Genomic DNA, 25,380 nt, shown 5'->3' with positions numbered 1-25,380 from the left:
AGCGGAGAAGTGAGCCAGTGGAGAAGTTGCCCAATCAACCAATCAACACTGAAGTAACATCTATAATTTGCATACTATAAAATGATACAGAGCTGCTGATTGATTGATTGATGGGGAACTTCTTCACTGGCTCACTTCTCCGCTCTTATCACTGCTTAGTAAATGTCCCCCTTAATCTGATAGCATTTACATGAATGTCTGAATATATTAACGTTGCCCGTTACAGGTACTGCATGCTGCATGCCACTTTGTAAGTTATTGTGAATTATTAAATTACCTCACAGTAAGATTTATTTTCTTTAGAAATCTTTCTGGAAACCGACTGACAACCTTATCTTGGCAGCTCTTTCAAAACCTGGAGCTAAATGATTTGTAAGTATAACTGTTTTTACTTTTCCTTTCTTGTTTGCATTTAACACAGATATTTGAAGTCATTTTCGGACTGCTAAATTGTTCCAGAATTAGAATCCATTGAAATTGTCTGGAATATGAGCTTCTTGTTCTTGTTCATTAATTGGTTATGGTAGTTCAACCAGCAAGCTGATATAGATAGTGGTGTAGTCATGATATAACATATTATACAGTGAAATGCTATATTACACTGACAGCATTTTGAGATCATGGGGGGTATTTTTCAAAGCTTGTAGAAAGATAAAACTATGAGAGATGAAGTACCAACCAATCAGCTCCTAGCTGCCATTTTTCAATGCAGCCTACAAAATGTAAGGCAGCAGCTGATTGAATGGTACTTTATCTGTCACAATTTTACACCCCCCCTCCCCCCCCCCCCAAAAAAGAGGATTTTGAAAACTTGTAGGTATGTATATCACTGGTACATGTATAAGGACAGATGGGTAAAGCAGTTAAGTATGTTCTTGTCCACCACATAGTAAACATTTTTTTCCAGACATCACTTAAATTAACATATTCCACCTCCCTAAAAATATATATTAATAATAATAATACATTATTATTATTATTATTATTATTATTATTATTATCTGCAATTGAAGAAAATATATAATTGAGAAAGTATTACACCTGAAATATATGACATCGTCCAATCTGTTTGCAGTTATAGAAAATGAAGTTTAGAAACACAAAATACTTCCTCCCTCAGTAATGTTGGTGACAGTTGTTAGTGCTGGGAGACAACTTCCAACTTGTTCATAACTAGTATCTCTAACAGCTCATTGTTTAGCTTTGCTTTGCCAGCCCGTTTGTCACCAAGCCAGTTAAGTACCAGCGATTTTAGAGATCCCTCGAGATGCATTGTATAACCTTTTCAAGATATGTAGACCTCTTTGACAGGAAAATAAGAGCTGCTGAATGCAGTTTCCTGCATTATTGATAAAGTGTTGAACACTTATTTCAAAGAATAATTGGATGTTAAGTCGATTCCATATTTTAGAACTGGGCAACAGTTGAGCTTTACATGCGGCAAACAGAAAGTGAAATACTGTACCAGACCCACTCCTATTGATGTTTATGGAGAAAAAAAAGTATAAATATATACTACTGTATGTACCAATTACTCAGTAATATGAGCAACAAACTGACAGAATCAAAACCGCAAAAAAATCCTGATTTCATAATGATCTATACATTTTTGTAACAGGAATGTTGCTGTTTCCCAATAAGTACAGAGGACTATTCTTCTAATTCTTGATTCTGATTGTTACTGTTTGTTGTTCTTGGGGGGTATTTAGAAGAGTATGGAGAGAGATAAAGTAGAGAGAAAATAAAGCACTGACCAATCTGCTTCTACAGTGACTCTCACTTTACAGACTCTGTTTGATAAATGACAGTGCTTTATCTCTTTCCACTTTATCTCTCTCCTTTTAGGGTATATTAACCCTCCTGTCGGCTGAGGGGTATCCCCTATGCAAACCATATAAGTTATCTTAGAACCTTAAATTACACAAAGTGGGGTATTCAACTCTACCTTCTAATCTTTACCCATACTGTTAAGGAGATGTTGCTGCCCCCGTAAGGGTGATGCAGTTCAGACAATTGTCACAAGGGTGAGTGCACCCCCAAACAATCAAGACTTGCACCTGATCTGCTATTCTGCAGTTCCTTCCTGCCCAAAATACCTTAAACATTGAAATCACCAAGACCCAAGCAACAGTGAAGGGAGGATCAGAAAGCTTCGCCAACCAGAGGCCTAGATCTATGAAACAATGTACTAAATAATATCATATAGCATGCCCCTAAAACAACAATGTGACTGACACCAGCGCCCATCCCCAGCCTAGTGGTTAAAGCCACATCAAGCATATTCTGCCTTCAGCCCTTCTTATCACAAACCACATTTATAATGCGATTGCTAGGTAATAATTATGTCCCATATGAAGCATGATAATTACTCCCCGCTGTCACTTTGCTTCCGGATATGGACCAGGTGAGCGTACTGCACATATATGGAACTAGTAAGGGCTGAAGAAGGGAGATCAGAGAACCCCCCCCCCCCCCAAAAAAAAAATGCAGTATGCTAGGTTATAGGTTACTACAGGGTAACGCCTCTTGAAGATGGCATTAGCTCAGAGGGCTAAGATTTTTAATGTTCACATGTTTAGCAGCTCTACATACAGGGGCTGATTTTGCAGTCAGAAATTAAGGGACCGCAGCATCTGCTGAGGTCTCTCCTTGTTACATTCAAGAGATCCCGCACATTATTGTGCAGGGATCCGCCAAAATGGCTGTTTTTAAAAATAACTTTAGTAAATATGCCCCTTAGTAAGTACAGTATATAATTGGGGTTAATTTTTCACAAAAACGCTACTGCACATACTGTACTGCAATCTTTTTAAATCCACCCCCCTCCCCAGTACTATTAATTTCAATGACAAGACAACACAATGCATGTTATTATATAAAGAGGCTCCTATCTGTAATAACATGTCAGCAAGTATTTTAGAGAAGTGTTAAAGTTACAACAAATAAATATGACAAATATGGGGCTGTTGTTCGTCACTGGCTGATATCTAGCCGCTCAGTTGTACAGTAAGTTTCCCTGGAAATGACTTTAAACCATATGCAGCTATGTGGATTATTGATGTCAACAATTAATATAAATTGCCATATTCTCAGACATGAACAAAATACTGCTGCATGGGACATACGTGCTCGGTAACACAACACTGATTTATTGTTTCTTGCACCTAAAATATGACATAAAACCTGATAAGTAGTACAGCACTTTATCAGCTAAAATCAATGCAAGTGCTGTTATGCAAAAATAACAAACATAGATTCAATTGTTCTCTGGAGCAACCTCGTAGCCTTAATCAATATGACCTCTACATTATGGGAGGAAGATGAGCGAGATCCGGTTCTCATCCAAAGCACCGCTGATTCTTCATTACATGCAGTAAACACAGCAGCAACTCCCCTGGTGTTCTCAGAGTGAGAGAAATGCTACCTGTAATGACAGAAGTAAAACACCTAAGGAAGAAGCATTACTGCAGCACACATAGGAAGAGACAAGGAATGCCCAGAAGTAGCACAGCTGACAAAGTTGTTCTAAAAACCCAACAAGACATCTCCCAGGCCTAGCAAAGTCTATCATGGTGCTGCAGCTTCAAATTACATGACCTTGTTGACCTTGTTGAGCAAGGCTCCAGGGACTGTGTGTTTGTTGTAAATTGTATACTCTTGCGTAAAATCATGCTAGAGAAAAGGTCTAAATACAGCTGTCCTGCGTATTAGCGAAAATCGTGTCGGGCTACGCTCATCGCACACAGCTCTGCTGGCAGGACTATTTCCTATGTATAGTTTACTATGAAGGGGAAAGCTAGAGATACTTTTCCCAAGGAATAATAACAACACAAACACTAAATAAATACAAGACACAACAGAAAATTATTTTTAGGTTGTTTACAGTTTTAAAACAAAATGAAGTAAATATATAGGGCCAAGGTAATAGATTGCAGGTGTTTGAAAGTGATGAGATTTCAGCAAGTCAGATTTAAAGCAGCAATGTTTATTAAAAGCAACCTGACGCTTTAAATCTTACTACTAACTTACCGAAATCTCAGCACTTTCAAATACCCAATACCTATTACATTTGCCCCCAAGACTGATTTCATTTACATTTTAAGATGTAAGAATCTCAATTCCTTTGCAGTAGTTGGGTCTTTGATCCACAATGCTCTTGTTTTTTTCAGAATTGTTTTTATAATTACATTTTTCACACTTATTTGTATAGCGGCAGCATATTCCACAGAGCTATACAATTGTGGGAAAAACACAGCAAGAAAATAAGTGCTTAGTGAAGCTATTTGAATCAGCCATACAGCAATGCTGGTCTAGGGGTCATCTTCAGATGACATTACTTGTAACTATTGGAAGGAGGTCTGGAGTGCCCAGAGTGATCTATTTAGACTCTGCCTCCTTCATATTGAAAGAGGAGTGTGCTCCTGTGCAGACTCCAGTATTTTTGTTCTCCATGGAGGCTTCATGCCCTATCCTAAGATGGCTACTGGGATCACTACTGAGCATGTGCAGGAGCCAACTTGAGATTGTGTAAAACTGTGTGGAGTGACATGTGGAAGACGGAAGTTCCAGTTAGCTCATATGAGAGACCTGGTTATTACAGTACCTGCATACAAAGCTGGTCCAGCTTTCCTGCACCACAGGTTGACTGTGTGAAACACCACTCCACTTAAGTGTCGCTTCATCACCTGTGTACATGTACAGTGAAGATGGCTGTACCTGCTATCTATCATTAAACCAACACCACTGGTTAAGTAACTGGGCTGTTCATAGATTGAGCCATCCGCTGGAGTGTGTCCCACAACTCTACAATATATACACTTGCATACACATCATAAATAAATATATCTTCTGTGGATGTAGGCTTGCTCAAATCCTTCTGTCTCTTCATGTAATCCCAGACAGACTTGATGATTTTGAGATCAGGGCTCTGTGGGGGCCATATAATCACTTCCAGGGTTCCTTGTTCTTCTTTACGCTGAAGATAGTTCTTAATGACATTAGATGTATGTTTGGGGATGTTTTCTTGCTGCAGAATAAATTTGGAACCAATATGCCAAATATTGTTTGATTTAAAATTCTCTTTGTTCATTCACATGCATTTTGTTCATTTAGAAAAATAAACTATTAACAGTTATATTTTTGAAATCATTCTTACTTTGCAGTATTTTTTCCACACCTGCCTAATACTCTTGCACAGTACTGTATATATAAACTAGTTACCAGCCCATTAAAATAACCTAACAGCATAACAGGAAAAATGGGGCAATTGGGCTGCACACCCTATTTTTAAACATAATAAAAGGTGCTACCATGCTGAGGCTTTTAGTACCATACAAGATAAAGAAAAATGCAGATGCACACTCTATGCCAGGGCTGGCCAAACCGGTCCTCGAGATCTACCAACAGTTCATATTTTCCAGGCCTCCTGGAGATCTGTAGAATTGTCCGTTAGGAATGAATGTAACACATCTTAATTAGTAATGACTACACCTGTGCACTGCCAAGGTGGTCTGAAAAATTTGAACTCTTGGTAGATCTCGAGGACTGGTTTGGCCAGCCCTGCTCTATGCACTAAGAATACAGATAGTCAAAATAATTTTAATGAACAAACTATTTGAATCTGTGTTGTTTTGTATCCTGAGTGCAGTTTTGCAATGTACAGTATGCTTGAAAAATGATTTTGTGTTATTTGCAGTGAAAAACTATTTGATTGGCACCATTGAAGAACTGTCCTTTGTTTTCTGTATGCCGTAGCATATTCTGTCTTTCTGAATTCTACGCTGTAATTTAGAGAAAGCATGAAAATGTTTTGGGAAAAAAATGGTATGTTGCAGTAAAGTTCAGGGGAAGGGTAATCACATCTAAAGTGGCAGGTTCTGTGCTTATTTGAATGACTGGCGGACAAATATTATCAAGGGCCAAGAGAGAATATAAAAGTGATCTCTCAAAGAAAAAAAAGACACATGAAGGAAATGTAAACCAGGTTAGGATGTATAGGTCTCTGCAAGATAATGGATTAGATTGTTTCCTGTAATCTTATTTTCTGTAGCCTATAAAAGCTAAAATAATAAAAGCCTGCCCTTCCTGATTTTGAGACTATAGTGCTGGATGCCCTATTGTCTTCCGGCTGAGACAATTATTATTAACATTGGGATCAAAATTACATGAATGAAAGTTAATGAGATGGAGAAGCATCAGTCGATCATTTCAATTACCATAAATGAAGCAAATATTGTCTAGGTTGTCTGATTTCTTGCCCTATTTTCATTTGTGCTTTTTTTAAACATACAGTTAATTTGGAGATAAAGCCATATATTCCAAATCTATGCATGCTTCATTTAGCATAAATAGGGACAGGGCTGCCATAATAAGGTCATAAGGAAAATGAGAAGTTAATGATAGTAATGGTAATGGTTTTATTCATTTTGAGAAGAATATCTCACACATTCTTATTTTTTTTTCTTGGTGGTTTTAATGAGGTTACAAATAGAAAATGCAGCAGTTTATTGTTAATCAAGTGATCATTTAGAGTTTAGTTTTGTGGCCTTTTAGGATTTGGGTGGATTTTGATCCTTTGTTATATTGGTTTCTTTAATTGTTTTCTGGCTAAGATGAAACATGATGGCTCCATACTGAGATATGTGTAATTTGTAATTTGTAATAACTGAGCAACAAATATTTAAATCACATACTTCCCAACACTGTGCAAATATTACTTCTGTATTGTATTTGTCATTCTGGGCTCAGTATGTAATACCGCCACACAGGATTCCGAATGTCACTATATCAGCATCCCGAGCGGTGGAATGCCGGCAGGGTGGGGAGCGCAACAAAGCCCCTTGCAGGCTTGCTGTGCTCTCCACAGGTACTATTCTCCCTGTATGGGTGTCTTGGACACCCATAGAGGGGGGAATCACCTACCTCGTCGGTATACCGGTGGCGGTATGGTGCCCCTGTTGGGATCCCGTCATCTGTATTGTGACTTCCAGGATCCCGATGATCGTGATGCTAACTCCATACCGTCATTCTGTACCTCTCCGTCACTGTGTCATGTCTCTAAATTCTATGAAAACTATGATGCTATATTGAGTGTGGCATTGTGTAATTACATACAGTATGCAGAACAAAAACTTTATTGAGTATAACAGCCACATTGCTGTTTCCATTGTGAAACACATTCTACGGGCTCCATTGCAACTTTTGAAATATTTATTTGCACCCTCCTTAAAGTAAGGGGCAGATTTTGGAAAGAGATAATGTGGAGAGAGATAAAGTAACTAAATCAGCTCCTAACTGCCATGTTACAGGCCGTGTTTACAAAATGACAGGAGATGATTGGTTTGTACTTTATCTCTCTCTACTTCATCTCTCTCCAAGCTTTGTTAAATCTCCTACCTTGTTTGAAAATGACAGTCAGGAGTTGATTGGTTGCCAGGTTATCTCTCTCCACGTTATTACTTTCCAAAGCTTAGTACATTTGCCCCTATATCTCTCTCCACTTTATCTCTTTCTTTCAGCTTTGATAAATTGCCCCTCCAATGTGAAAAGTAGAGATGAGCGGGTTTGGATTTACTTGGTTCTTTGCGCCAGAATTATCGCCATTTCTTATTTTCTGGATTTTCTTATTGGCTAACCAAAACGTGTGATGTCCGATAGCCAATAAGGAGATTCGGATAAATCCGAGTAAAACCGAACCCGCTCATCTCTAGTGAAAAGTTTCTTATTTATAACAGTATAGTGTAAGATAAAATATGCTGAATAGACAAGGACATATCATCTTGGATCATACTTCACTGCCCAATTTTTAATTGTGCAATTCAGAATTCCATTATGTTTTTATGTATTCTTTTCCATAAAAAATAATGGGCAAATACATTTGCATATCTGATATACTCTTCATTTAAGCCTTTTATAATATTAAGCTATCATGCAAACCTATAAAGCTAGACATTAATGGGGCATTGAAGAAGAAAGGAAAGCCTCAAATATTTTTTTTAAATACATAACCATGAAATAATATATATTTATGTAACCTAAATTTGGCACTAATCCTTGTTGGTATTCTAAAATGTCTCTACTGTACAATTTGTTTTAAATATTTTGCAGACAATCTTTTTCAATTTGCGTATGGAACATGTCCTGCCTTATTAATGAAACGAGTTAGAAAAAAGAAAAACACTTGTATCCACTTAATGGAACACTATTAATTTGTAGGACTACTTATTGTAGTCCCAGAAATATATATTGGTTTTGATATAGGCAGATATACATTAAATGACATAAATGGTATACGGTCGTTAGGTCGACACAGCTTAGGTCGACAGTCATTAGGTTGATCACTGAAGGTCGACATGCATTAGGTCAACTTGGTCAATAGGTCAACATAGTCATTAGGTCGACATGTACTAGGTCGACATGTCAAAAGGTCGACATGAGTTTTTCACTTTTTTTCATTTTTGGGATTTTTTATACTTAACGATCCATGTGGACTATGATTGGAATGGTAACCTGTGCCAAGCGAAGTGGTAGCGGAGGGAGGCATCTTGCCCAAAGTTTGCTTGCCATGCTAGGGGACACGGTGCACTAATTGGGGTTTCCAGTCCCTTTACAAAGAAAACAACGCCAAAAACAGTCAAAAACCCAATGTCGACCTGTTGACCTGTCAACCTTGTACATGTCGACCTAATGACAATGTCAACATATTGTCCATGTCGACCTAATACATGTCGACCTTCCATGGTCGACCTAATGACTGTCGACCTAAGTTGTGTCTATCCAACGACCCGTACCCGATCCATACACTTGTATCCACTTAAGGGGACACTATTAATTTGTAGGACCACTTATTGTAGTGGCCAGAAATATATATTGTTTTTGATATAGGCAGATATACATTAAATGACAGAAACATATGTTGCCTTTTTTGTGCAAATTGAATTTAAAACCAGACTTTTATTCATGTGAAAAATGTCTTCACATTTATTTAGTTTGCTTCTACCTTTAAAGAAGATTGCACATTATCATTAGTGAACTGGGCCATCTGGTAGCTTTACAAGCAATTCCATAATTTTTTTTTTACCATGCCTCAGTGTAAATTAACAGCATTAATTTAGGGTAAATTGGCATGCTCTCCATTTGCAGTAAAGTTTAAATTGTGTCAGTAGAGGCTTCCAGATTAACATACCCCCCTCCTGGGTCTGTGTAATGAAAAAGCAAACAGTTATTTATCAACATTTGCTGAATTTCCATCGGAAAGACGACAGGCTTACCGCCATCAGCCATGTGTTTTCTGATAATCAGAGCTTTTAAAAGCTTGAATCCGAAATACCGACAGATTTTGCACTTTTTTGGATCCATGTTTCTTACCTAACAAATGCACAAGTTGCATTAACTGTGATGTTAGTGTATTAGAATGCTTAATATTTGTAGACACTCCCTTACTGATCTGTGTAAGCCTGAATCTTCAGTGATGGTCCCTGGGACCAGGGGGATGCTGGGAAGTGGGTGGTCCAGTGTGCAGTGTGCCTGGAGTTGGAGGGAATAAACAGCACAGCAGTGAACTCATATGTCTCTGTGTCCTGATGACTGGATTTACAAACGTATGAACAAAACATGGTGTCAGAAGAAGTCTAACTTGGACTGCTAGTGCTCTCAGAGTGTGAAAGAATCTTGCAGAAGTCTGTGGCTGGGATACTCTGTGTCTGCAAAGCCTGCCGTGTGCTCCTATCTTCAAACAGTGAGTAACCATGGATAAAATAGCTCCTCCAACCGGCATGCTGATGTCTGGTAACTTGTCTGAAAACTGGAAAAGATTTAAGCAAAGGTTTAATATATATCTTGCTGCATGTGGAGCTGATTCAGAGACTGACAAAACGAAGGCATCCATTTTCCTCCATGTGATGGGAGAGGATGTGCTGGACATTTATAATAGTTTTCAGTTTGCTGAGGGGCAGAATATGGTGCTATCTTCTATAATGCAAAAGTTTGAAGATTACTTTGTGCCAAGGAAAAATGTGACATATGAAAGATATAAGTTTTTCACATGTAATCAGAAGTCTGTAGATGGATTTGTCCAGTCTGTTACAGAGCTGCAATCACTCAGTAAAACCTGTGAGTTTGGTGATTTAAAGGATTCACTGATTAGAGATCGTATTGTCTGTGGAATACCTGATAATGGACTCAGAGAGAGATTGCTGAGAGAGCAAGACCTAACACTAGAAAAGGCAGTGACTATGTGTAGATCTGCAGAAATAACTAGATTTCAAGCCAGAAAGTTACACAAGGAAGCTGATGTGCACGTAGTGCAGAAAACAGAGCCATGCAAACCTCCATTCTCAAGAATGAAGCAGTCTAAGCCACAGTCTAATAAGGAAATGTGTAGTAGATGTGGAAATGCTCACAATCCTAAAATGTGACCTGCTTATGGTAAAACCTGCATGAAATGTGGTAGACTTAATCACTTTGCCAAATGCTGTAAAATTAAAAGTAAAACAATCAAAGTGCATGCTGTTAAACAGATGAATTCTATGTGGATTGCATTGAACTTTGCAGTGCAGATAAGAAAGAATGGATTGTCCCTTTAACTGTGAACGAGATTGTCATTCCCTTTAAGCTTGATACTGGTGCGCAGGTGAATTTAATATAATTTCAAGACTATAAGACTTTTTAGAGTAAAACCTAAAATTCACCCAGCAAAAGTGAAAGTTACAGGGTACACTGGGGAGGAAATTCCTGTGAAAGATACATGCTTAGTGACACTGAAATATAAGGGACAACAGTTTAAAACATCTCTACTGATTGTGGATACAAATGTGCAACCGATTCTAGGATTAAGTTCCTGTGAGAAACTAAGCTTGCTAAAGAAAGTTTTTATGGTGACATCACAAGTAGAAGATGACTGCAAATCGATGTTTATAGAATACAGAGACTTGTTTGAAGGTCTAGGTTGTTTGCCTGGAGAGCATAAAATAAATATAGACACGCAAGTTTCTTCAGTAATACACCCCTGTAGAAAAGTGCCGTTTGTGCTGAGAGAAAAACTGAAACAAGAGTTAAATCGCATGGAAGCCTTGGGTGTGATACAGAAAGTTGATGAGCCTACTGAATGGGTTAGCTCCTTAGTAATTGTTGAAAAGAAAAATGGACAACTCCGAATATGTCTAGACCCCAGAGATTTAAACAAAGCTATTAAACGAGAACATTTCAAACTACCAACCAGAGATGAAATCATGTCGCAATTTGTGGGAGCAAAATGGTTCAGTAAATTGGACACATCTTCAGGATTCTGGCAAATGAAGCTAGATGAGGCCAGATCAAAGCTTTGTATATTTAATACACCAGAAGGTCGATACAGATTTCATCGACTACCATATGGAATATTTTCTGCTCCAGAAGTATATCACAAAAAGATACACATGATTTTTTAACATATTCCAGGTGTTGAAACAATGATGGATGACATTATTGTCTGGGGATCTACAAAGGAAGAACATGGTTCTAGATTGAGACAAGTAATGGAACTTGTCAAGAAAGTGAATCTAAAGCTAAACTAGGACAAATATGAATTTAGCGTGAATACACTTACCTTTATGGGCGACGTGGTCTCGGATCAAGGTGTAAAACCAGATCCAAGGAAAATATCAGCCATAGTGAACATGGAACGTCCTATCAACAAAGACGACGTCAGAAGATTCCTAGGAATGATTACTTACTTAGGAAAGTTTATTTCTCAACTATCTGAACGAACAGCCTCTCTTAGATGGTTGTTGGACAAAGATAACGAGTGGATGTGGTCACATGAACAAGAAGAAAGTTGGCAAAACTTGAAACAGATCATTACAGAGCAACCAGTGCTAAAATTCTTTGATCCTGCTAAAAGAATAAGAATTTCAGCAGATGCTTCGCAATTTGGCCTCGGCTCAGTGCTGTTACAAGAACATGAGGATACATGGCAACCTGTAATCTATGCATCAAGAGCACTAACAAGTGCTGAAACAAGGTATGCTCAGATAGAAAAAGAACTTCTAGCGATCACATATGCATGTGAGCGATTTCATCAGTTTGTGTATGGTCAAACATTTACAGTGGAAACTGACCACAAGCCATTGATAGCTATAATGACTAAATCATTACATGACTCTCCCATGAGAATTCAACGAATGCTTATCAGACTACAGAAATATGATGTGCACTTGCTGTACTGTCCCGGCAAATACATGTACATTGCTGATACACTTTCTCGTGCTGTGGACAAAAGTGAAGGTTCCAAAAGTCTGATGGATGAAGAGATAGAAGCCTATGTTAATTTGATTGTAGCTTCTCTACCAGTGTCTCTTGCAAGACAAGAACAGATTAGGACAGAAACTGAGACAGATGACACAATAAAAGTGTTGAAAGATATCATTCTGAAAGGTTGGCCAGCAGAAAAACATGTGTGTCCGCTGTCTATCCTTGATTATTGGATGTACCGCAGTGACCTTACAGTTGTCGCTGGTATTATTTACAAAGGCAATAGGTTTGTCACTAAGAAAAACTATCTAAGATACATGAAGGCCACTTAGGAGAAGAAAAATGTAAGCGGAGAGCACGTGAAGTTATGTATTGGCCAAGAATGAACCAAGACATAGCACAGACTACAGCTACATCTGAATTATGTCTTACGTATAGACTGAAACAACAAGTCGAGCCACTGAGTCCTCACGCAGTGCCAGAGAGACCGTACCAGAAAGTTGGCGCAGATTTGTTTGATTGTAATGGGAAAACATACATTGTCGTGACTGATTATTACTCTAACTACCCTGAGGTGAAGACACTACATACAACTACTAGTAAAGCCGTAATCAATTGCATGAAGTCAATCTTTGCAAGGCATGGTGTTCCTATGGAAGTGTTCACTGACAATGGTCCTCAGTTTTCCAGTGCTGAATTTTGACAATTTGCTGATGAGTGGGAATTTGTCCATACTACGTCAAGTCCCCACTATCCACGCTCAAATGGGTTGGTGGAAAGTTCAGTAAAAACTGTAAAGAGTCTCATGAAAAAAGCTCAAGAAGGTAAAGAAGATTGCTACAAAAGTCTTTTAATCTACCGCAGTACACCTTTACAGAATGGACTTTCTCCTGCACAAATGCTGATGGGAAGGAGTATTAGAGTAAATCTCCTGATACATGATGATCTGCTTAATACACATAACTCAGCGTTGGTCAGACTGAGTAAGGAACGTCAACAGGTGAAACAGAAACTGTTCCATGACAAATGAACAAAACGCTTATCTGATCTAAAATCGGGTGACCAAGTCCGTCTCAGAGATCACGAGAAAGGTATTTGGGTGCAGAAAGGTATTGTGCAAGCACAAGTAGCACCAAGATCTTATACTATACGTACAGAGTGTGGAATGGAAGTAAGAAGAAATTGGGTGGATTTAAGATCTCAACCTAACCATAATGAAGACAACATGACTGAAGAATACCCTTCATCTGACATGTATGATGATCCTGATAATGGTGAACAAACCACGATTCTAGAAAGGTCCAACATGGTCGATGAAACACAGACTGTGTATGAAAGACCCAAAAGGGAAATACGCAGACCTGAGAGACTCATTGAAACGTGTTAGATGATGTTTTCTAAATATGTCATTGTTAATTGTTGCATTGAAGCGTACAGGGCTTATCTTTAAAGAAAAGAGGATGTGATGTTAGTGTATTAGAATGCTTAATATTTGTAGACACTCCCTTACTGATCTGTGTAAGCCTGAATCTTCAGTGATGGTCCTGGGACCAGGGGGATGCTGGGAAGTGGGTGGTCCAGTGTGCAGTGTGCCTGGAGTTGGAGGGAATAAACAGCACAGCAGTGAACTCACATGTCTCTGTGTCCTGATGTCTGGATTTACAAACGTATGAACAAAACATTAACTATAAAAATGTATTTGGTCACGGACAACTAAGCTCAGCGTAGCCTTATGCTCACACTAAATACTCATATACAGTACCTACATTATAGAGCCCCAATTTACCTATCTTAAACAATGTATAGACAGATATGACCTGAGAGCCCCCTGTCTTCAGAGTCCCAGGCAACTGCCCTGCTTGTCTTTCCCAAATGCTGGTGTTAGAAAAGAGACTGCTGAAGAGCCTACAAAATCTTACAGAGAGTGCTGCAACAAAGCTTTCCAGTGCTCCTATTGAGCAGCAGTGGTTTGGACATAGAACAAAGACTACAGCAGCTCAGGAGTCTGGAAGATAAGGTTTTTATTGGGAACAGTCTGGGAGCCTGGAAGAGGAGCGCTTAGCCCACGATAGAAGCCTGCTGAATGCCAGAAGAACTAGTAGCTGCAGGGTCCAGAGTCTCACCAGAAATGGGTTGCGCAGTTTGGGGGTGGGGTGGGCGGGGGTGTGAGGGGGTAATAATCTTATGTCTAGGGGTGGCCTGGCTCTTAAATCCACACCTGCTTATGGAGGAAACAAGTCTATGTGTTCTTTATTTAACATACTGATAAATTATGTTATTTGCTCATGATTGTTTAATTTTATACTTTGTGCCTTTATATTCCAATCTGTTTTGCTAATATGGAATATTTATGCTTTACTAGTGCACCTGTACAAAGTCTTGTTTAAATTGTCTAGCTGAGTGCAATGCATGTAACAACGCTATACAAATGGCATATAGACCCCAAAAACCCCTCACACAGAGTGAAACATGAAACTGTATTCTCTTTTGGAACATATGATACTGAAATCGTCTTCAGGGATGACAATTAATCTACAACAATTTTATTAGCTGACTGAAATATGGCCATTAAACATATGGCGCAAACTGAATGTAGTCTATTCGATGAGGACTGGCGGAGAGAAGCTATAAATGTTGCATAAAAGCCTCAGTGAAAGGGTTAAGCTAAGACGCTCCTTTCCCTGATTTTGCTTTCTTTTCATTAAGCAAGTTCTCACAAGGTTACATCTGCTTTCAGAGTATGTTCCCATGCTGTTAATTTTCGAGTTTCAGTTCAGAATGACTAGGGAGATTGATGTTTATACACACGGGGGAGACATGATGGAAATGGGGATTTGGTTTTTCAAATCAAGTGTCACGATATTGAAGATCTGTTTCTAAGGAGAAAGCCTGGATTACATTTTCTTTACAGACATCTATGGAAATTTAATTTTTGAAGATGTAGTCTGTCAACCTACTTCATTTGTACACGTGATTGGCGTGTACAAGTTCAATGCAATTTTCTTTTTGCTTCAGATAGATGCACATGGCACGTAACATCTTGACCACAATAATAAACATTTTGATTTTTGACAGCCATGACCCTATCCAACCAAAGCATAAAATGTTACATTCTTCACTGCAGACAGCACAATAATTGCACAATAGATGCCCATATAATGGTCATTTTCAGTAGCTATTTATTACAGATAAAACACTTAATTATTTTATCAAATAAATACATTTTAACAATCCCCCCCCCCTTTTATTATTGTCCTTTATTCATATAACAGCATAATATTTTGCAGTACTGGGTGAAAGATATTTATAATACATTGACAGAAGGGGAGTATTCAGTGAGAAATAAGGTAAGAGAGTATGGCATTCCATTACCATCTCACATCAGGCGTTGGTGCACTTTAGACACTGCCATGGGAAGCAGATTTTCATACATATTCCTCAATTTAGTGTCTTATTTGCATTATAGCTGTCCTAGGTGCTTAGGAATAGTATTTTTGTCACAGAGACATTGTTATAAGAGTAAGCACAACACGGTGTGATGTATGGCGCAGCTCATTCGAATCAGTCCTTTGTCTTTTTCCTTTTGACCCATGGTAGCATGTGAGGATATCTTTTCGACATTCTAATCATGCCAACATGATGTCAACACGATGAATGCCAACACAGTCGATGATGACATATAAAGTGTGTCAACACAATGACTGTCAAAGAAATATGTTGCACCCTTTTTTGTCAATTAGCTAGGCAGTATAAAGGGAGCATGGCTTCAGCTAAGGAGACTGTAATGGCTGTAAAACTCAGATCAGAGGACAGCGGGTAAGGAGAGGATTCTGGACTGAAATGCAAAAGAAGAGCAAACTTTGTTAGTGTACATTAGGAACATCTTCACTCATGACATCACAATAGTGTACCTGGGGAAGAAAAGCATGTTTGTTTGTTTGTTTGTTTTTAAGTCCTTTGGAGATCAATCTAATTGAAATCTATTCCAATTCCACAATTTTCCTGGCATACAGATACATGAGAACCTATGTAACTGGTCTTTTTTTTTCTGTCATTTTATACTTTTAATTTTTTTAGAACTGTTTTACATTTATTGTTTATATATATTGTTGTATGTTTCTGTTTTATCTAAAACGCTGTACCTTTTTATAATAAGCCTTAAAATTGTTTACATATGTTAACAAGTCATTAAGTGGACAGTTTTTCACTCTACGTATCTGAGGATGTGATGTGATAAAATCGGCCCAATCCATAATGCGATTAAGGAATACATTGCCTGGATGTATCAATAATCGCATGTAGGGACAGAGCTTGCGAGAACGCTCTGTCCCTGCAAATGCACTTCATAGCATTATCGGGGTATCTTTTATGAAAAATGCCCTGAGTACATGCTGCATATGCACAACCCCCCCACAACTTCGCTGCTAACGCCGCCGGGCACCCCCCCCCCCTTTGCGATGGCCCCTATGCCGCGATTCCCCACTGCTGCTCATATTCACTGCCGGTCATCAAATCCTTTTTCTGCTGTGAGCTGTCGCTTTGCAGTATCACTTGCACCTGGGGTCACGCAGCAGCGCAAGGCCAACAGCTCGCACCAGAGCACCGATCACCAGTCGCTGGGGGCTAGTAAGTATGATTTTTTTTGTTGTTGCTTATTTTCTTTCTACACTGTGATCACACTGCCGGGGCCCTGCACAGTTTACTCTGTCAACGGGCATATCGTAGTGAGCCTTGCGATTACACTATCTGAAGATGACATAATTATCACTGGGCTCACTCTGGTATTTTTGTCCTTTTTTTTTTTTTTTTTAGTAAATTTGCCCAGATTACTTTTCTCATTACAAGTATGGGAAATGCATTCTGGTTGCTAAAAAATGAGAATGAAAGGGTTTAGAGCAGTTTTTCACGAAAACCCCAAAAGCCATTTAATACTAAAATAATGTGAAAAGGGTGTGAAAACACTATTTTTCACATTATTTTTATAACAAAAATGTTAACAAATCTGCCTCTAAGTTTTTTAAGAAGAGAAGTATCGCTTGGCTGCATTAACCATTTCAGTGCTAAGGTGTGAAGTGTGAACCTTTTGTCTATCAGTGAGTTTAGGGACTAATTCAGTAAGGATCGTAAAAAGTACAATTTAGCAAAAACTGCGACCAATCGCAAAATTGAGAAAGCACACCCAAAAGGAAAATCTGCAACACTAATTTAATGTTACGAAAAAAAGGTGGACTTGTCAAATTTGCAAATTTTGCGATGAGATTTAAAACACTGCATTTTTTGCTAAAAAAATTTACACTTAGTCACATTTTTTGCTAAAAAACTTACACTTAGGGGGTAATTCCAAGTTGATCGCAGCAGGAATTTTGATAGCAGTTGGACAAAACCATGTGCACTGCAGGGGAGGCAGATTTAACATGTGCAGAGAGAGTTAGATTTGGGTGGGGTGTGTTCAATCTGCAATCTAATTTGCAGTGTAAAAATAAAGCAGCCAGTATTTACCCTGCACAGAAACAAAATAACCCACCCAAATCTAACTCTCTCTGCAAATGTTATATCTGCCCCCCCTGCAGTGCACATGGTTTTCCCAACTGCTAAAAAATTTCCTGCTACGATCAATTTGGAATTACTGCCTTAGTCACATTTTTTGCGTAAAGGATTCTGATGTCACAATTTAATATCAGCCACACATAACATTGAGACAACCATACCTACTACTGACAGGATGCGTCGAACAACAAGACAAGCTACTTCTGCTGGTGAACCCACAAACGCAGGCGGAAAAAGGAAAAAAATAGTGTTTTTTATGTTGAAAGTTTACATACATTACATATTAATGTTTCTTTGTTATTATTAACATTACTTATGTTATTGTTTAATGCAGGGGTGGGGAACCTTTTTTCTACCGAGGGCCATTTGAAAATTTATAAAATCCTTTGGGGGCCATACAAAAATTCTCAACTTAAAAAATGACCCTGCCCCCCAGTAGGTCTGCCCCTTAGAGGTAAGCCAAAAAAATGGGTGTGGCCAGTTAAAATGGGACGTGATACACATATGCCCCCAATAGTGCGGTGCCAGATCCACAATTGCCCCACAGTGCCAGGTATACAGATGCCCCCACAGTGCCAAGTATATAGATGTCCCCAGAGTGCCAGGTATACAGATGCCCCCACAGTGCCAGGTATACAAATGCCCCCCACAGTGCCAGGTATACAAATGCCCCCCACAGTGCCAGGTATACAGATGCCCCCACAGTGCCAGGTATACAAATGCCCCTCACAGTGCCAGGTATACAGATGTCCCCACAGTGCCAGGTATACAGATGCCCCCACAGTGCCAGGTATACAGATGCCCCCACAGTGCCAGGTATACAGATGCCCCCACAGTGTCAGGTATACAGATGCCCCCACAGTGCCAGGTATACAAATGCCCCTCACAGTGCCAGTTATACAGATGCCCCCACAGTGCCAGGTATACAAATGCCCCCACAGTGCCAGGTATACAGATGCCCTCCCCTCTCCCCTCCGTGCTGCTTACCGTGCTCCTTTCGGCAGGACACGGAGGAGAGCGCGGCTGTCAGGTGGGAGCGGCGGCGTGTAGTACTTCAAACCAGCCACCGGTTCGAGAGCCAATCAGAGCTCGCGGACCGGCAGCCGCGGCTCCTGATTGGCTGCCGGTCCGCGAGCTCTGATTGGCTCATGGACCGGCGGCTGGTTTGAAGTACTACACGCCGCCGCTCCCACCTGACAGCCGCGCTCTCCTCCCTGTTCTGACAGCTGAGACACGCTGCCGCCGGACTGAGCGGCAGCGTGTCTCACTGACACAAGCTGGTGGGCCGGACCAAACGGCCACCCCTGGTTTAATGTGAAAATATTTATTAAAAAATAGTGTTGCATAATTAAAATGTCCCCAAAATCACATTATTGTGGTGATGTTATTAAACATACTGTGTATGTTTCTTTGTCAAGGGAAAAAAAAAATCCTTACACATGTATGTGGGTATGATTTTTTAAGATAATGATTGTTTGTTGCTTTAAATCAGAAAAAAACTCAGCTTTTAAACAAAAAGCCATTAACCAAAAAAAAAAACAACTTCCTTGTAAATGTTATTTTACATGTTTGTAGGAAAACAAGTGTGTTCTTGAAAAACCTGCATTGTTATTAACTTAAAGAATTATTAGGTTACTACTAACATAAATTTTCTAGTAATACATGTGTTAAATAGTTTAAAGCTCCCTTACATGTTGTGAAGTACTGTATATTGAATATTTTTGTTAAAGTTTGGGGTTGATTCAGCCAAATATGTACCTACAGCATATGGTAGGTTAGTGCTAGATCCAGTGCTGATATCTTTTTAACCCCATACAGTAGCATCCAATCATGACAATAGAAATTTAATTATTATATTGCTCATCCATTATGGTAAAAAAATATCTGGAGTAATAAGAGTAATTTTCCTCTATTGAGCATATGTACCTCTATTGAGCTAAGGGCCTTTGTTTGAGCTTCATGTTCCCGTTTTAAACTTATATAGCCCTGCTGTTTCTAGTCATCCTCACACTCATCAATCTGTATTTTAAAGAGCATATTACATGAGATCAGAGGACTGAAAAAGTTAATTCTGATACTTTTCTTTTTTTACATATCCCTCTTACTCAAGAGGCTCTCTGGAGAATAATCTCTGCTGAAGTTTGATGGTTACTATCAGCTGTCCTTCTTTTTTTAGGAAGAGATAATCACCATGGCACCCAAACAAAAAATAATGCCCAATGCAACGCCAACGCAGATGATATTGTTTCAGCAATGACAACAGAATCTTCTATGTGATACCTTTTGTTTCTCAAGCGTTGTCATCCCAAATCATGCGTGACAAGTGCATTCTTATTGTGGAGGACTTTTAAATAAATCTCTGTAGAGGCCTACTATACTTGTGACACCCTGAAATTACTTGTCAGTCTTCTGTATATATTATATGGTAGACTCACATTTCTGTTCTGTGTACTGGTTGGTTAAAATGATGTTATTTCAACTGAATGAAAGCAAAAAGCAAAGCTCAGAGGCATTCCTCTAGAAACCAAACAAAAAGTTAATTGTCTGATGACATTTACCTCAGAAAGAATATGCCCCATTAATTCATATTTATCTATTTCCTTGCACAATAAATGAACAGAATGTGATCTGTGACAAGGCCTAGGGATAGAATATGTTTTATGATGTTTGTAGTGAAAAATGTATAGTAGTTTCAGAGGGGTCTGTATATTAGAGACCACTGTTTCCCCGCTGCACTTAACATTCTGTATCACTGATTACCACAGTGCTACAGAATATTGTACCACTACAATTTATAAAAGTAGACCATCCTTGAGATGGTCTAGAACAGCGGTGGCCAACCCACGGCTCTCGAGCCGCATGCGGCTCTTTAATCCTCTGCATGCGGCTCGTTCTGCTCCCGGCCACTGCTGCTCGACACTGCGCAACTTCTAAGGACTCTCCGGCATGTGAGGAGAGGGGAGGAGAGCACAGCACGCGCCTCTCCTGCCCCTCTGACTCCTGCGGTGGTGTCTATCTTCAATCTGGTGCCGGCCCATGAGCCAATCAGAGCTTGCGGTCCGGCAGCTAAGACTCCTGATTGGCTGCCGGACCGCGAGCTCTAATTGTGTTATGCACACCAGTGCCTGCAGGAAAGTACTAGTGTCAGAACTGTTATGCACTCCAGTGTCTGCAGGAATGTACTGGTGTTTGAACTGTTATGCAAAACAAATGGACTCACAGACAAACTGGGGAATATGACATAACGTACACAGAAGGTGATAGGGTAACAAAATACACACACAGTGAACAGAGAAGCCCAGAGGCTAAGGAACTGGGTATCTCCCTTGTATTAGAACTGCTCAGATGTAAAAAGCAAGATGTTGTGTTTTAATACGTAGAGAACCCGAAATGCTGTTGCTAAGGGCAACAGCAAAACCCGAAAGGGTTACCAACGGGTGTGGCAGTAAACTCCTTGGTCAGAGATGGAATGATAGACACAAGGAGAGCCTCCACAATCCTGATTCTCACTTGCAGTGCACAGGTTTAAGCTTACTGCCACTAAACTGACCCCTGACACCTAGCACAGTGAGACAGGATTAGACAGGCAAGTGTTAGAATACAGCCGCAAACTTGCTAAGTTCACAGAGTAATAACAGAACCCCAGCAAGCTAAACGACTGACTCCAGTCTTACTGCTAGGTCTGGATTGGCAGAGTGTAATACCAAATCCCCAGGCCTATTTGCAGTAAGCAACAAACAAATACAAAGCTACACAGTACTGGCTAACTTTCATGAACTGACTAACCAACAGAGATTCAGCAGCATCTGCTTACCCTGAAAAGAGGCCTTATAAAGCAGGTGCTGTCCACGCCCCACTCAGACCTCACAGACTGTGAGCACAAAAACCAGCACCGGATCCCCTGCCGTGCACAGAGCCTATAACCACTGCACAGCAAAAGACCCGAACCGGAGTATCAGCTGCGCTCAGGTTACTCCACTAGCACTTGTCTCCCGGTTGCCATGACGACGTGGCAGCACAGGGCAGGAGACCCTAACAGTACCCCCCCTCTGACGAGGGGTCAAAGAACCCCTACCACCGGGTTTATCGGGGAACTGCGAGAAGAAAGAGCGTATCAGTCTGGGGGCATGAAGATCACAACTGCGCACCCACGACCGCTCCTCCGGGCCATACCCCTTCCAGTGCACCAAAAATGACAGCCGACCCCGAACCACCTTGGAGTCAAGAATCCTTTCAACAACAAACTCCCTCTGGCCACGTATCAGAAGAGGGGAAGGTCTTCCACTGGAAGAAGGATTACTAATCGCCCGTTTTAAAAGGGAACATTTAAATGTTTTATTGATACCCAAAGAATGGGGCAGATCTAACTGAAATGCCACCGGATTGATAACCCTGGTGATCTTATAAGGGCCGATGAACCGGGGCCCTAACTTATGAGATGGCTGTCTCAACTTCAAATTCTTGGTAGACAACCAGACGAAGTCTCCTAATTTGAAGCTGCAGGGTCTTTTCCGCTTATCAAAAACCCTTTTGGTCACTAATGACACAGACACAAGGGCTTTCTTCACTTTCCGCCAAATACCTCTAAGGACCGAAAACCACAGAGGAACCACGAGGCGTGGAGTCCAGGGGGTCAAAAGAATTGGCCTTAGGATGATGCCCATACACACAAAGGAAGGGAGAGATCCCTGTAGCAGAGTGAGCCGCGTTGTTATAGGCAAACTCCGCCATGGACAGATGAGCAACCCAGTCAGTCTGACACTTGGAGACATAACACCTGAGGAACTGCTCCAAGGACTGGTTCACCCTTTCAGTCTGCCCATTAGACTGCGGATGGTAGCCTGACGACAAGCTGACAGAAATCTGGAGATTGGAACAAAATGCCCTCCAGAATTTGGCCACAAACTGGGATCCGCGGTCAGAGACCACATCAAGTGGCAACCCGTGGAGACGCACAACATGCAGCATAAATAATTCAGACAGGCGTCTGGCTGATGGCAGCCCAACCAGTGGAACGAAGTGCGCCATCTTCGAAAACCTGTCAACGACAACCCAGATGGCTGTCATCCCCGAGGATTTGGGCAAGTCCACCACAAAATCCATTGAAATGTGGGTCCATGGCTTAGATGGGATAGAGAGTGGATGTAATGGGCCAACAGGAACCCCTCTAGGAGTCTTATTTCGGGCACAGATGTCACATGCCCGAACCCACTGATCCACATCCTTAGCCACCGAGGGCCACCACACCGCCCTAGATAGCAACTCCCGAGTTCTGGCAATACCCGGGTGACCTGCCGACTTCTTGGCATGGAATTCCAGGAACACTCGCTGTCTTAACCTAGGAGGCACAAACAAAAGACCTACCGGAAGGTCTGGAGGAGCCTGCTCCTGTGCTCTAAGGACTAATGATAAGAGGTCCTGGGTAATGCCCACTTTAATACATGATGGGGAAACAATGGGCAACGGCTCCTCGGTGGTCTCCTGGATTGGAGCAAAACTCCGCGAGAGCGCATCAGCCTTGATGTTTTTTGACCCAGGGCGATATGTTATCAAAAAATTAAAGCGAGCAAAAAACAAAGCCCATCGTGCCTGCCTGGCATTGAGACGCTTCGCTGACTCTAAATATGCCAGATTCTTATGGTCAGTGAGAATTGAGACCACAAACTTAGCCCCCTCAAGCCAGTGTCTCCACTCCTCGAGTGCATCCTTAATAGCCAACAATTCCCGGTTACCCACGTCATAATTCATCTCGGCAGGCGAAAATTTACGGGAAAAGTAAGCACAGGGATGAAGGCGATTATCAGACACTCCCATCTGAGAAAGCACTGCCCCAATACCCATCTCAGAGGCATCCACCTCCACCACAAAAGGACGCTCTGGATCTGGGTGTCGCAGCACCTTGGCCGAAACAAATGCCCTTTTGAGACGGGCAAAAGCCGCTTTAGCCTCACAAGACCAGTGAGCAACATCCGCCCCTTTCTTAGTGAGTGCCACCAAGGGCGCCACTATAGACGAAAATCCAGCGATAAATCGTCTATAAAAATTCGCAAAGCCCAGGAAACGCTGAAGCGCCTTCAAACTAGTGGGCTGCACCCAATCCAGGACTGCCTGTACCTTGGAACCCTCCATTTGGAAACCTTCTGGGGAGATAATATATCCTAGAAATGCGATTTGCTGAACTTCAAATTCGCACTTCTCCAGCTTCGCCCCATGCCGGTGGTCTCTGAGTTTCTGGAGGACTAAGCGTACATGCTTCCGATGTTCCTCCAGGGAATGGGAGAAGATTAGGATGTCATCTAAGTATACAACTAAGAATCTATCCAAATATTCCCTGAGCACATCATTCATGAAATCCTGGAAGACTGCCGGGGCATTACAGAGCCCAAAAGGCATCACCAAATATTCATAATGCCCTGAGTGGGTATTAAAGGCAGTCTTCCATTCATCCCCCTCTCTTATTCGGATTAGATTGTACGCACCGCGTAGGTCAATCTTAGAAAAAATGGTGGCAGTACGAAGCTGGTCAAACAAGACCGAAATGAGAGGCAGTGGGTATGAGTTTTTAATCGTGATACGGTTCAATTCCCTGAAGTCGATGCAGGGTCGCAACGAACCGTCCTTTTTACCCACGAAGAAGAACCCCGACCCAACTGGAGACTGTGAAGGTCTGATAAATCCCTTAGCCAAGTTCTCCTGAATGTACTCTGCCATAGCCTGAGTCTCAGGACGTGACAGGGAGTACAACCTGCTCTTGGGAAGCTTAGCATTTGGCAACAAATCAATGGCACAGTCATAGGGGCGATGGGGAGGTAGTACCTCTGCAACTTTTTTGGAGAACACGTCCGCAAAATCTGCATAACACCCTGGCAATCCTGGCAAACTTAGCTGCGAGAGCCTGACTGGAAGGCTCAAGCAACTCCTGAAACAATCAGTACCCCAACTAAGAATCTCCCCAGAGACCCAGTCAAATTGAGGATTGTGGGCCCTTAACCAGGGTAACCCCAACACCAATGGGGCAAAAGTACAGACAGTCACATAAAAGGACAATTTTTCAGAGTGTGTGGCTCCAATAAACAAAGAAATCTGGCTAGTGCAAGAGGTAATTTTACCTTGGGATAATGGTTCCCCGTTTAACCCACAAATCTCAATTTCCGATGCCAAGGGTACTAAGGGAACAGAGTGTTTTAGGGCGAATTGGCGGTCCATAAAAACCCCGTCGGCCCCACTGTCCACAAAGGCCTCAGTCTTGACAGTTTGACCGAGGATCTTCAAGGTCACCGGAATGATAAAAGTCTTCTTGGGAAATTCTGACTTCTGGCCTGACAGGATATTTCCCATCACCCTCAGGCCCTGAAGTTTTCCGGCTTTTCTGGGCATGATACTACCACATGACCTTTATTCCCACAGTACAAACACAACCCCTGCTGTCTCCTCCGCGTCTTCTCACGCGAGGAGAGGCGGGTAGCCCCAATCTGCATAGGCTCCTCAGAAAATTCCTCAGAGTCTGAGGTTCCCTTGGGAAGGAAGGAAATCTCAGTCTCCCTTTCAAGCCTACGCTCTCTCAGCCGTCTATCCACCCGGATGGATAACTGCATGAGCTGATCC

At 41.0% G+C, this 25,380-nt stretch overlaps 1 protein-coding gene across 5 annotated transcripts in view; it reads left to right on the top strand.

The window, feature by feature from the left end:
• The window catches only part of NTRK3 (neurotrophic receptor tyrosine kinase 3), a 787,704-nt gene that overhangs the window by 338,947 nt on the left and 423,377 nt on the right, over positions 1 to 25,380 (top strand). For all 5 annotated transcript variants that reach the window (XM_063925760.1, XM_063925757.1, XM_063925758.1 and 2 more), the window contains exon 5: positions 304 to 372. In XM_063925760.1, the coding sequence (XP_063781830.1) occupies positions 304 to 372 (69 nt within the window). The remainder of the gene's footprint in view (positions 1 to 303; positions 373 to 25,380) is intronic.

The sequence above is a fragment of the Pseudophryne corroboree genome, chromosome 6 (assembly GCF_028390025.1).
Source record: "Pseudophryne corroboree isolate aPseCor3 chromosome 6, aPseCor3.hap2, whole genome shotgun sequence".
Taxonomy (NCBI): Eukaryota; Metazoa; Chordata; class Amphibia; order Anura; family Myobatrachidae; genus Pseudophryne; species Pseudophryne corroboree.
The sequence above is the reverse complement of the archived record's forward strand: the minus strand, read 5'-3'. Positions and strand labels throughout refer to the sequence as shown.